The sequence below is a fragment of the Schistocerca nitens genome, chromosome 5 (genome assembly GCF_023898315.1).
Source record: "Schistocerca nitens isolate TAMUIC-IGC-003100 chromosome 5, iqSchNite1.1, whole genome shotgun sequence".
Taxonomy (NCBI): Eukaryota; Metazoa; Arthropoda; class Insecta; order Orthoptera; family Acrididae; genus Schistocerca; species Schistocerca nitens.
This window is the reverse complement of record NC_064618.1, coordinates 757,665,356-757,679,376: the sequence shown is the minus strand read 5'-3', so window position 1 is coordinate 757,679,376 and position 14,021 is coordinate 757,665,356. Positions and strand designations below refer to the sequence as shown.

At 44.0% G+C, this 14,021-nt stretch overlaps 1 protein-coding gene across 1 annotated transcript in view; it reads right to left on the bottom strand.

Annotated features, from left to right (window-relative positions):
- Window positions 1-10,105: 10,105 nt before the first annotated feature.
- The window catches only part of LOC126260705 (uncharacterized), a 42,894-nt gene continuing 38,978 nt past the window's right edge, over window positions 10,106-14,021 (bottom strand). The window contains exons 5-6 of the mRNA XM_049958041.1: window positions 10,232-10,333; window positions 10,106-10,111 (exon numbers count right to left, since the gene is read on the bottom strand). Coding sequence (XP_049813998.1) covers window positions 10,106-10,111; window positions 10,232-10,333 — 108 coding nt within the window. The remainder of the gene's footprint in view (window positions 10,112-10,231; window positions 10,334-14,021) is intronic.

Sequence of the window (14,021 nt, the reverse complement as noted above, 5' to 3'; positions counted from 1 at the left end):
ATGAGCCATGTCTGGGCGGAATAAAACGCTCATGCCATGCATGTTCAGGAATTTCCAGACAGCTTTTGAATTAACGTGTGGGTAGGTATACTGGACGGTCATGTGATTGGACCATACCTCCTTCCATCGAATCTCACGGGTCCCGCATACTTAGTCTTCCTACGACACGTACTGGACCCGTTCTTGGAAGCTGTGCCATTGAATGTCCGTCAGGAAATGTGGTTTCAGCATGATGGAGCACCACCCCACTTTTCACTGGCTGTCCCGAGACATCTCAACAGATGGTATGGTGAAAGATGGATAGGCCTTGGTGGTCCAACCGCATGGCCGTCACGATCGCCGGATTTAACCCCTATGGACTAGTTCTTGTAGGGTCGTATGAAGAGCCTAATTTATGAGACACTGTAGAGACAGAAGAAGATCTGCTGGCACGAGTTCTGGCCGCTGCACAAGACATTGAAGAGACACCAGGTGGGATGGAGAGAGTGTACCAGAACATGCTTCGGAGGTACAATGTGTGTAACTATGTTGGTGGTCGCCACATCGAGCCGCTGTTGTAATGCATCGGTACGTTACGACTGGTGCCGTAGATGCTGGGTCTTCGTTGTTGTCGGCTAATGTAAACAATAAGGTGTAAGTTATAATGCAAATGCATAAGTAATAACGGAACGAGTCAGTATTCTTTTCAAATGGATTGCAACAATTGTACTGGGTCACGCATAAGTACATTCCTCACGTGGATGTGGATGAGATAATCATCTGCATTGAAATTGTCGTAGAACGGAAACGATACATTTCCGGACATGGGTTCCTATTTAAAACGTTGTGTACTCACTACCCTCTACATTTCCTAGAAATTTGTAACGGGAATTTCCGACCACCCTGAATGTGGACGAGATTTTTCCTGTCAAAATTGGGGCTAGAAAACTGTCATAAGAGAGGTAACACACGAAAACCAAGATGTCTGTGACACACCGTTGCGCTGTCAGATTTCTCTCATTCACTACTGGCCATGACCTGAACTCATACTCGATGGCTCTCAAACCCACGACGCCAGGAGTAGCGCCTCTGTGCATCTCCGAAACATTGGAAGTTTAGGACTTCTCCAAACGTCGCCGGCTTACTCGCTGATGATGGTCATTCATAGTATAGAACCGCAAATCGTCGGGATGCGATGTCATGCATCAGCGTCTATACTTGCTAGTCACGGATTGCTTCAGATGCAGATCTTCATGTTGTGGTATTAATGGCAGCCTAGATGTAGGGCAGCAAATGTCTTGTCAGGCTGCTGCTAGTTTCTGACTAATGGTAGGGGATGGCACAGAATGTTGTAGGGAGATGGCAAGTGCAAACCTGAAGGGATTAAAATGTGCTTGGTGCACATTATAGCGAATCTCCTTGAACGCCGAGTTTGCCTGCCGTTACGTCCCCCTGCAGTCCAACACACCTGAATGCCTCACAAATCTGGATATCGCACGATTCGATCAGCTGTCCACATGAGGCCCGGCAATGAGCCGTTTTTCAAACAGTATCAGTTGCTCACACGAGTACGCAGTATCTTCGTGTCCTTCACTGTGATCATTCAGCATCTGACGTTGTTCATGCCCCTTGTAACAAAAATATACGGCAAAAATTCCTCACATGTAAACTATGTTATGTGAATACGGGTCTGGAAATGATTTGTTTCCATGTTACAGCCCAGCTTCTCCAACGAGTTTCAACGAGAACAGATTGTAAATTTGCACAATCGGCATGTATGCGCAGAGGTCAATCCTCAAGCAACTGTTGAAGCAAGTCATCAAGCAAGATTCTCTGTGAGTGTCTGGGCTGACATTGTTTGACAGGACTTCACTTTCTTCCACCCACGCTCAACGGACAAAGTTATTGTAATGTCGTAGAGAATGTGCTACCTAACCTGTTAGCAGATGTGCTTTAGCTGTGCGACAAAACATGTACTTCATGCACGATAGAGCATCTCTTCATTTTTGTGTTAATATCCGTCGGATTCTAAATAAGGGATTCGGTGACAGATAGATAGGTAGATATGGACCAATTGCCTGGCCTCCACGCTCTCCGGAGCTAAACCCATCGGACATTTCTTTGTGGGACATTTGAAAGCTCTTGTGCATGGAACCCCAGCACAACATGTCCGTAGTCTCCGTGCCCGTATTATGGAAGGCTGCGAAACTATATGCAATACTCTAGGGATACATCAGCGCATCCGAGATGCACTACGAAGGCACGTTGATACATGCATCTATACCCACGGAGGATATGTTTAACATCTCTTGTTAGAAGGAATTGCTTGTGTTATGCTGCTGCGTTCTGTTCGTGTGTGTTTCCCATGATCAATGAGTTGGAGAAAATTGGTTGCAACATGAAAAAAAGCGTTTCGAGACTAATGTACATATAGAAATTTGTCCTGCAATTTATGCCATACATTTTTATTACATTCTGTGTTACCCTAGCATACCAGGTAAGAAAAGTGAATAAGAAACAAGATTAATACAATCCAGTGGCTGTTCTACCTAGCACAGGGAATTGCAACTCTAACCATTTATATAACTGTCGAAATTATGCACGTGTGTGAAGTTACACTGAGATGCTGTCAGGTCTTTTGAGTGGTAACTTTTTGTAATACAATGAAATATGACCCCTTTTGTGGAAGAACACTCCGTGGAAAAACTGTCCAAGTCGTCATGGAACATCTGCATTGTCGCACACAAACAAAGCCAAATTATGAAGACTATGGATATGGAATAGCACTTCAGCAACATGTGCGACTGTGGGGATAATATGTCAACTTCCAGTGCTCACCACCAACGCCACCGTGCTTTCTTCCTGAGGCATCTTGACGCTGACATCGTGTACTACCCAGTCCCATCCCACTGATGGCCTGTGTGAATACCGTCATTTGAAAGGCATTGGGGAATGTCTACACTTTTGAGCCGTCAAGTGTGAATCCATCTTAAGGGGAGGTTTATCTTTTGGTTCAAAAAAATCGTTTTTAAATTGCATTTTTGGATCCATAAAAGTGTTTAGAATCCACCCTAGAAACGGTTTTTCCCAATAGGAACGGAAATGTTTGTTATTCGCGGTTGAACAAAAAAATGCACCTGCCTGAACTCGGCCTTTTTCACGCACCAGTTTTTTTTCGGGAATTTCGGCTTTGTAGCCGCGAAAAATTATTCTATGTGCTTGCCCATCACTAAAACTGATAAAGCTATCAAGGAGCTTACGACGTACTACGGATTGGCAATCCGACGGCATTCCAATTCGGCGGAACAGATAAAGAAGGAAATTTGGGCAACGTATTTCCACAAGTGTTCGACAGATGACCACTCACAACACCAGAATTGTGGCCGCGAAAAATTATTCTATGTGCTTGCCCATCACTAAAACTGATAAAGTCATCAAGGAGCTTACGACGTACTACGGATTGGCAATCCGACGGCATTCCAATTCGGCGGAACAGATAAAGAAGGAAATTTGGGCAACGTATTTCCACAAGTGTTCGACGGATGACCACTCACAACACCAGAATTGTGGCCGCGAAAAATTATTCTATGTGCTTGCCCATCACTAAAACTGATAAAGTCATCAAGGAGCTTACGACGTACTACGGATTGGCAATCCGACGGCATTCCAATTCGGCGGAACAGATAAAGAAGGAAATTTGGGCAACGTATTTCCACAAGTGTTCGACGGATGACCACTCACAACACCAGAATTGTGGCCGCGAAAAATTATTCTATGTGCTTGCCCATCACTAAAACTGATAAAGTCATCAAGGAGCTTACGACGTACTACGGATTGGCAATCCGACGGCATTCCAATTCGGCGGAACAGATAAAGAAGGAAATTTGGGCAACGTATTTCCACAAGTGTTCGACGGATGACCACTCACAACACCAGAATTGTGGCCGCGAAAAATTATTCTATGTGCTTGCCCATCACTAAAACTGATAAAGTCATCAAGGAGCTTACGACGTACTACGGATTGGCAATCCGACGGCATTCCAATTCGGCGGAACAGATAAAGAAGGAAATTTGGGCAACGTATTTCCACAAGTGTTCGACGGATGACCACTCACAACACCAGAATTGTGGCCGCGAAAAATTATTCTATGTGCTTGCCCATCACTAAAACTGATAAAGTCATCAAGGAGCTTACGACGTACTACGGATTGGCAATCCGACGGCATTCCAATTCGGCGGAACAGATAAAGAAGGAAATTTGGGCAACGTATTTCCACAAGTGTTCGACGGATGACCACTCACAACACCAGAATTGTGGCCGCGAAAAATTATTCTATGTGCTTGCCCATCACTAAAACTGATAAAGTCATCAAGGAGCTTACGACGTACTACGGATTGGCAATCCGACGGCATTCCAATTCGGCGGAACAGATAAAGAAGGAAATTTGGGCAACGTATTTCCACAAGTGTTCGACGGATGACCACTCACAACACCAGAATTGTGGCCGCGAAAAATTATTCTATGTGCTTGCCCATCACTAAAACTGATAAAGTCATCAAGGAGCTTACGACGTACTATGGATTGGCAATCCGACGGCATTCCAATTCGGCGGAACAGATAAAGAAGGAAATTTGGGCAACGTATTTCCACAAGTGTTCGACGGATGACCACTCACAACACCAGAATTGTGGCCGCGAAAAATTATTCTATGTGCTTGCCCATCACTAAAACTGATAAAGTCATCAAGGAGCTTACGACGTACTACGGATTGGCAATCCGACGGCATTCCAATTCGGCGGAACAGATAAAGAAGGAAATTTGGGCAACGTATTTCCACAAGTGTTCGACGGATGACCACCCACAACACCAGAATTGTGGCCGCGAAAAATTATTCTATGTGCTTGCCCATCACTGAAACTGATAAAGTCATGAAGGAGCTTACGACGTACTATGGATTGGCAATCCGACGGCATTCCAATTCGGCGGAACAGATAAAGAAGGAAATTTGGGCAACGTATTTCCACAAGTGTTCGACGGATGACCACTCACAACACCAGAATTGTGGCCGCGAAAAATTATTCTATGTGCTTGCCCATCACTAAAACTGATAAAGTCATCAAGGAGCTTACGACGTACTACGGATTGGCAATCCGACGGCATTCCAATTCGGCGGAACAGATAAAGAAGGAAATTTGGGCAACGTATTTCCACAAGTGTTCGACGGATGACCACTCACAACACCAAAATTGTCCGGCTGGGGAAACTGGGTGGTGCAAGTGGCGCACTGCAGAGGCTACCGGACATCTGGACGAATATCAACACGACCAGACGCTCTCCAAAGAAGTGCAGAAAGTGATTCATCCGATCTACGAGGCCCTTTTGGAGGACGAGTTATTGTACCGGTGCTTGGGAGGAAACATACAAAATTCAAATGAAAGTTTGAACGCGTGTGTTTGGAAGTTTGCCCCCGAGCATTTGCATTCTGGTGCGAAGACTGTGGAGACTGCGACTTTCCTCTTCAACGAAGGGTATTCAGCAATTCTGAAGACGATGACAACGATGGACGTCACCCTGGGACGACCACCGGTTTCAAGCAGCCGAAAAACGCGTGTCACCGGCCGTACGAGCGGCTCTGGAGCAGAGCAGGATGGCCCAGATCGAGCAGAACGCCCACTATGAGGAAGAGGAAGGAATAGTTCATGGACCCGGAATAGCAGATTGAACGTAAGTTACATAATATTGAATTTATATGTAGTCAAAACTTCAAAGGCGTTTTTCTCGAAAGACTTTTTTTATTGCGCGGTATGGTAACTTCAAGTCAACTGAACCGATTGGCACGATTCTTTGTTTCCGACGAAGCGAACTAAATTGTCTAGGAGTTTACCAGTTTTATTCCGATCCGTCAACTATAAATATTTTTACTTGGCCGACGAAGTCGAAAAACCGAGCGAGATGGCGCAGTGGTTAGCACACTGGACTCGCATTCGGTAGGACGACGGTTCAATCCCGCGTCTAGCCATCCTGATTTAGGTTCTCTGTAATTTCCCTAAATCGCTCCAGGCAAATGCCAGTATGGTTCCTTTGAAGGAGCACAGCCGACTTCGTTCCCCGTCCTTCCCTAACCGGATGAGACCGATGACCTCGTTGTTTGGTCTCTTCCCATAAAAAACAACAACAACAAGATGTCGAAAAATCGATGAAAAAACCCTTTTCTTCAAATGGACGCCATTTTGTTTCCTATGGTCCAAATAACTTAAGCGAGGTACAACTCCTAAAGAATCTTATATACTTCGCTCAATTTTGATTTCAGACGAGCCGGCTGACCTGTGACATACCGCGCATGGAGGCCTACATAGAAATTTTATTTCGTTCCGACGGCACTTCCGCCTTCGCTCTTCGACTTTGTAGAGGAAATATCTATAAACATTTTGACCAAATTTGACATTGGTATCTATAACACATCCTGAGAAAAAAATTCTCAAAGAACGTGCTTTTTTCGGGCCAAAGATAGTAAACGTCCCCTTAAGTTAGAGGTAGCGGACGAGCGGAAGAGGCGCACCACGCACCATCAGAAAGGTGTCCCTGGAGATGGTGTAGAACTTGCTGGCGGTGAGCCGCAGCGGGCGGTGGGCGCGGCAGAGGAAGACGCGCAGCTCACCGCGCAGGCGGCGCGGGGCGGCCGTCCAGTCGCTGCTGTAGGCGGACTCCTGCAGGCGCTCGCTCTGCAACACAACACAGCCCAGCGCGGCCGCTGCTGAGTCTACACGTCACGCACAGAGCACGCGACTGAGTAGCCTGTTTGCGTCACAAACGCAGGCTACGTAAGTTAATTACGAAAATACACTACTGGCCATTAAAATTTCTACACCACGAAGATGACGTGCAACAGACGCGAAATTTAACCGACAGGAAGAAGATGCTGTGATATGCAAATCATTAGCTTTTCAGAGCATTCACACAAGGTTGGCGCCGGTGGCGGCACCTACAACATGCTGAAATGAAAAAGTTTCCAACCGATTTCTCATTCACAAACAGCAGTTCACCGGCGTTGCCTGGTGAAACGTTGTTGTGATTCCTCATGTAAAGAGGAGAGATGAGTACCATCATGTTTCCGACTTTGATAAAGGTCGGATTGTAGCATATCGCGATTGCAGTTTTCGTATAGCGACATTGCTGCTCGCGTTGGTCGAAATCCAATGACTGTCAGCATAATACGTAATCCGTGGGTTCAGGAGGGTAATACGGAACGCCATGCTGGATCCCAACGGCCTCGTATCACTAGCAGTCGAGATGACAGGCATCTTATCCGCATGGCTGTAACTGATCGTGCAGTCACGTCTCGATCCCTGAGTCAACAGATGGGGACCTTTGCAAGACAACAACCATGTGCACGAACAGTTCGACGACGTTTGCAGCAGCATGGACTGTCAGCTCGGAGACCATGGCTGCGGTTACCCTTGATGCTGCATCACAGACAGGAGCACCTGCGATGGTGTACTCAACGACGAACCTGGGTGCACGAATGGCAAAACGTAATTTTTTCGGATGAATACAGGTTCTGTTTATAGCATCATGATGGTCGCATTAGTGTTTAGCGACATTGCGGTGAACGCACATTGGAAGCGTGTATTCGTCATCGCCATACTGTCGTATCACCCGGCGTGATGGTATGGGTGCCATTGGTTACACGTCGTAGTCACCTCTTGTTCGCATTGACGGAACTTTGAACGGTGCAAGTTACATTTCAGATGTGTTACGACCCTTGGCTCTACTCTTCATTAGATCCCTGCGAAACCCTACATTTCTGCAGTAAAATGCACGACCGCATGTTGCAGGTCCTGTACGGGCCTTTCTGGGTACAGAAAATGTTCGACTGGTGCCCGGGCCAGCACATTCTCCAGATCTCTCACCAATTGAAAACGTCTGGTCAATGGTGGCCGAGCAACTGGCTCGTCACAATATGCCAGTCACTACTCTTGGTGAACTGCGGTATCGAAGCTTCATGCGCAGCTGTACCTGTACACGCTATCCAAGCTCTGTTTGACTCCATGTCCAGGCGTATCCAGGCCGTTATTACGGCCAGAGGTGGTTGTTCTGGGTACTGATTTCTCAGGATCTATGCACCTAAATTGCAACATGTCAGTTCTAGTATAATATATTTGTCCAATGAATACCCGTTTATCATCTGCATTTCTTCTTGGTGTAGCAATTTTAATGGCCAGTAGTGTACGTCATGGCTCAGAAGTTGACGACTTTAGCTTCGATTATACCATCGTCTTCTTGTCGGCTTAAGTAGGTCAACTTGGGTTGCTGGAGCGAGCCACTGTCGTGATATATCGAGAAGCATTAAGCATGTATTACTGGACAAAAAGAACTGCAGGCCCTCCAGAAGTGCTAGCTAATTATTTTTTTAGGAAGTGCAAGACTCGCAGTTTGCTAAAACAAACCATAAACGAACCACAGGCCCGCCAGGAGTGCTAGCTAATTTTTTTTTTTTTAAGGAAGTGCAGCTTGCCAAAACGTACCATAAGGCACTGAGTGCAATAACTTCTAAAGTGAAGTTATACAAATTAATACTTAGAACAAATTGTATAGGAGTTACAAGTCACGTCAAGGCAACATGCCGACGCTATAGGGCATGTTGGGTTATAAATGCGGTATGAAGTCGAGCGTTATCCTGTTGGAAAACACGCCCTGAAATGCTGCTCATGACTGGCAGATGGAATCACTAGACTGGCGTACAACTTTACAATAAAGGGTGCGAGGTATAAACACGAGAGTGCTTGTGCTATCATACGAAATATCACCCCTGACCATAACTCCAGGTGCATGTCCAGAGTGTCTAGCATGCAGACAGGTTGGTTGCTGGTCCTGACTGGCCTCGTTCTAACCAACACACGGCCATCACTGGCACCGAGGCAGAATCAGCTTTCATCAGATAACACAACAGACGTCCACTCTGCCCTGCAATTAGCTCTCGCTTTACACCACTGAAGTCGCAAGTGGAGGTGGTTTGGGTTCAGTGGTATGAACGCTACAGGGAGTCTGACTCGGAGCTGTCCTTGAAGTAACCGATTTCTAAAAATTCGCTGTGTCACTTTGTTGCCAAATGCTGCTCAAACTGCTGCTGCAGAAGCAGTACGATGCAACAGAGCGATGCACCAAATACGATTTGCTTCCCTCTCGGTAATGCCACGTGGCCGTCCAGAGCCCGGTCATCTTGCGACAGTACATTCCCGTGTCAACACATACACTAACTGCATTCCTGCCAAGACTTTCTGCAGTGTCACAGAAGGAATAATCAACTACTCGTAGCCCTGTTACACGACCTATTTCAAACTCAGGGAGATGTTGGTAATGGCGTCTTTGTCGACTTGAAGGTATTCTTCACTAACATCAACTCACCACGTCCAATTTCAACGGTAATAAACGCTCACGACCGTTCCAGCAAACCTGATGTGTATCCTCACAGCGGCGCTGCCAGCGCCACTCTGACGTGACTGTAACGAAATGTGAAGAGACATCATCTTTCAGATGTATAAATGCGCCTGAACAACTTCCGTTTATGACGCTGTAAACAGAACCTGGATTCATCCGAAAAAATTACGTTTTGCCATTCGTGCACCCAGGTTCGTCGTTGCGTACACCATCGCAGGCGCTCCTGTCTGTGATGCAGCGTCAAGGGTAACCGCAGCCATGGTCTCCGAGCTGATAGTCCATGCTGCTGCAAACGTCGTTGAACTGTCGTGCAGCTGGTTGTTGTTTTTCAAACGTCCCTCTGTGTTGACTCAGGGATCGAGACGTAGCTGCACGATCCGTTACAGCCATGCGGATAATATGCCTGTCATCTCCACTGGTGTGAGTGCTCTGAAAAGCTAATGATTTGCATATCACAGCATCTTCTTCCTGCCGGTTAAATTCGCGTCTGTAGTACGTCATCTTCGTGGTGTAGTAATTTTAATGGCCAGTAGGGTACAATGGAAGCGTATTAAATGTGAAGACAATGATACAATAAATCGTCAGGTAAATCATAAACAAGTGAAGGAGTATCATACCAGAGAATTATGCGATTAAAAGTAAAAATAATAAATATGAATAGAAAGAGCGCAGTACAGCTTCATGCAGTCATTGCTAAAAATTAATTTATAATTGAAAGTTACCAGAGAGATTTACGATCAGTAGAGAGGCCTCTTTTTCAAAATGTGGTATTAGTAAAATTATAAAGCGCTGTGGAGCAGTGTGCAGACTCACCTCTGTGAGGATATCGTGGCCCAGCCAGCAGTAGAGTAGCAGCTGCTCCGATATTGCGGACAGGTACGACCCGTACTTGAACAGCCACTCCGAATCCGTCTTCTGTGTACACAACAGTTCCCATTACACAGTGTTACAGGACAGCCACTATAATATTGCTCAGCCTTTCATTATATTAAGAGGCAATGTACTTGACTACCTCAGAAAATCCATGTTACTTAACCGGTAAAATGATACCCGTCCGTTAATCTCCATTGCAGGTTGCCTATATAGCGAGCTCCAGGCGCAGCAAAAATTTGTCAGTACTTCATATAATTACTGCCTGAATTTAATAATTTAACATACTATCATGTTATACTCTTTAAGAGATATAATCTTACGTTACAGATTTAACACAGTAAGTCAAGTATTAAATTAGAAACTGTTGCACCTGTCTTGGAGCTGCTTAGCTCACCGCGCGCTAATTACCCAGATAATATTCAGAATGAGCTCACCTGGTGATTCTCAAGAAATTTTGTATTTAATTGCAAACCTTTTCCGAACATTTTCTCGCTGACACCAATAAATGAAAGGAAAAAATTTAATTTGCTACTACATATCTCTGTCCGTGCAGCAATACTTAAGCACCAGGCCTGACGTTAGAATTTATTACTTCTTTACTACTAATTCTACTCGCAACGTATTTTGTAGACACCATCCACAAACATCCACGAACGTATCTGCAAAATCATATCACTGTAAGACACCATAGTTCAGGACATATGACGTCATGAACATTGAGATGCATGAAATACTAGACTTTTGCGTCTTCAGCCAAGAAGGTTTTATTGCTTAACGTCAACTGTTTAAGACATTAACCCATTTGTAAACTAATCACATATCACATAAACTGGATATCGATTTTTTTAAATAATCGAGGTTGTGGGTTGGTGGTACGCTATAAACGTAAACACTGTGTATTGATCATTTTGTCCAAATTTTTCTGTGACTTAGAGCATCCGCAGCTGACTTTCCGTGCTGGTTTCCTCATAGCTGGTGTACTTTGGACGTCGTCATCTTGACATGTAATAAATATCGTGTATAGTTTTAACGTGTTGACTTACTACTTTCATGCCAATGTTATTTTTAAACTCCGTCTCTCTTATTGTATCATCATTTCGTTTTATGACGTAATATTTAGGATTTATTTGTATCTATCTGCTGTTTAGTCTGACTTCTCCGCTCTCTGCTGGCTGCAACTATTATTCCCTTTGTTCCTTATAGTTAGCACAGAGTTTTCTGCATCGCCAGTGTGTCCTGAGCACTCCAGCTGACAACAGGCTTATTATGTGTAGGTTTTGTAAGTGGTGCTTCACTTAGTATGGGACTAGCCACCGGCCCCGGCTTCACTGGGTAACACAAAGTATCAGCATTAAAACGAATTGTCTGCCGTAGCGGTAATCAATTACATACACAAACCTTCCTCGTGGATCGGTTTATCATTAGTGAAAACAGTATCAAAATTCTTACAGTAGTTCCAGAGTTTAGCCTTCATATAAAGTTGGCTGAAGACTTTAATTTAGTAATACGTACAGATGTAGCATTGCAAATAGTTTTTGCACGTCTGGTAAAAATAACAGCTACCACAGAAAAATATAAATGACGGTTTTGTGGGAGAAACACCCAATAAATTCATTTGTCTTGCATCCAAATCATATTTCAGCACTTTAAGTTCTATTATCTTTGGCTTTTAGGGTTCCTAACATAGTCAGTAAAATAGAATGCATATAGGGTCACTTTTGTGCCTCTGTCTGTTTTGCCGACTGTTCAAAGCCATTTAGAGATATTTAGTAAAAATTTATGTGATAAGTAAGATGTACAGTTGCTTCGCAGTGTAATGAATACAAGCGCCTAAGTCAATGTAATCAAAAGCTACTGCCACTTAAGTCACATATTTTCATAACAGGTTTCACAGTACAAGTAAAGACAAAATTCCCAAATTGTTAATTTGTAATTATTTCACACGAAAAAAAATTTTTGTCATTTGTTATCCGACTGTCTGTTTGTCCCTCCGTCTATTAAGACCCTTCTCATGATCAGCTAGACGTATCAAATTGCAATGTGCGTCACACAATTAAGTCTATAGTCACTTGGTGATGTGTAAATATTAAAGTTATAAGTGAATGCAGTCAAAAGATACGGCCATTCATGTCATATATTTTGACACTTGCAGACTCAGTCGTTGAAAGCTATAGGGCACTTCCTCTTGACGTAGAATCATGAAATGTGGCAAGAAGAAATGTTTCACAGTATAAGTAAAGAGAAAAAAATCAGAAAATCTTTAATTTATAATTATATCACATGACAAGAGTATTTCTTTTGTTGATTGGTATCCGACTACAGACTTGAAACTAAAACATTCTCCTAACAATAAGTATATGAAATCTATTTCCAGTTGCGAATATGAACAACTGTCAGCTGTATAAGGGAATGACGACAATGGAAATTTGTGCCGGGCGAACGGTCGAACTCGGTTTTCCCGCTTTACTTGAGTGATTGCCTTAACAGCTTCGGCTATCTGTGCATGACTCACGACTAGACCCGAACTTTCATGTTTCGTCGACACAAACTGCACTCCCACAGACATTATGTAATTCCCGTACAGGGGAGGACATTTTAATTGAAAGTCGCTGCCTGGTATCGACGGATAAATAGTCTTGGAATTTCTGAAACCGATGTCTTGTTAAAATCAATGTCAATATCAGGCAAAAATCGCCGAGATCCTCGACTCCCGGAACTGATGAACTGTATAGATACATAAATAAGTTTGTACGGAACCCTCAGTCCTCGAGTGCTGCTCGGACGTGTCCGTTTTTCCCACATAACGCTGTCAGGTGTTTAGCGCTGGTAATATCGTAAGTAAAATATTTTACACAGAATGTCAGTTTCTGGAGCTGTTCTTGTGTGTTAAATTTGTCGAGACGCTTGTTGTGAACAGGATTGATGTTTTTTAACTACTACAAAGACATTTCATATTATTCCACTGACGATAGAATCTCGACGTTCTCGTAGCTTTGGTAAAAAGAAAACCACCTTTCTTCAAAAGATTCTCCGAACTATTTAGTTCGATCTCGAATGGGGTACACCGACCTCTTACGTTTCTAGTAATGCGTCTCTGGATTCATTAGGTGTTTGCTGTTACGTGCACTCGCTAGGAACTCCACATACTTTAGCATTGGTTTAGCGTCTAGCATGCGCTTTTATTTGCAGACGATTTGCACTTTTCAGAATACTCCTAAAAAGTGTTACTTCTATATGTGTAAACAACGTAGTTTTCCACTGAGCCTGTAATTACATAACAAAGGTTCTCTGTCTTTTTATAAATATTATCTTGCAGTTCTTTTACATTTAAAGAGAGCTGGTATTCATCGCATCAAGTCCGAAGTCATTCTGAATCTCTTTATCATCAAACAGCTACAGTAAATGTAAAAGAAAGGAAGATTAGGCTTTAACGTCTCGTTGACATCAAAATCATAAGAGACGGAGCACAAACTCGGATTGTTTGAAGGATGGGGAAGGAAATCGGCAGTACCCTTTGAAAAGAACCATCCCGGAATTTGGCTGGGGTGATATAGGAAAATCACTGAAAACCTAAATCAGTATGGCCAGACGTCAATTTGAATCGTCGTCCTCCGGAATGCGAGTACAGTGTGCTAACCACTGCTCCGCCTCGTTCTGTACAGCAAATACAGACAACAGAACATTCGACGAGCAATCATCACCTGCTGTTGACCGTATCTGATACATCGAG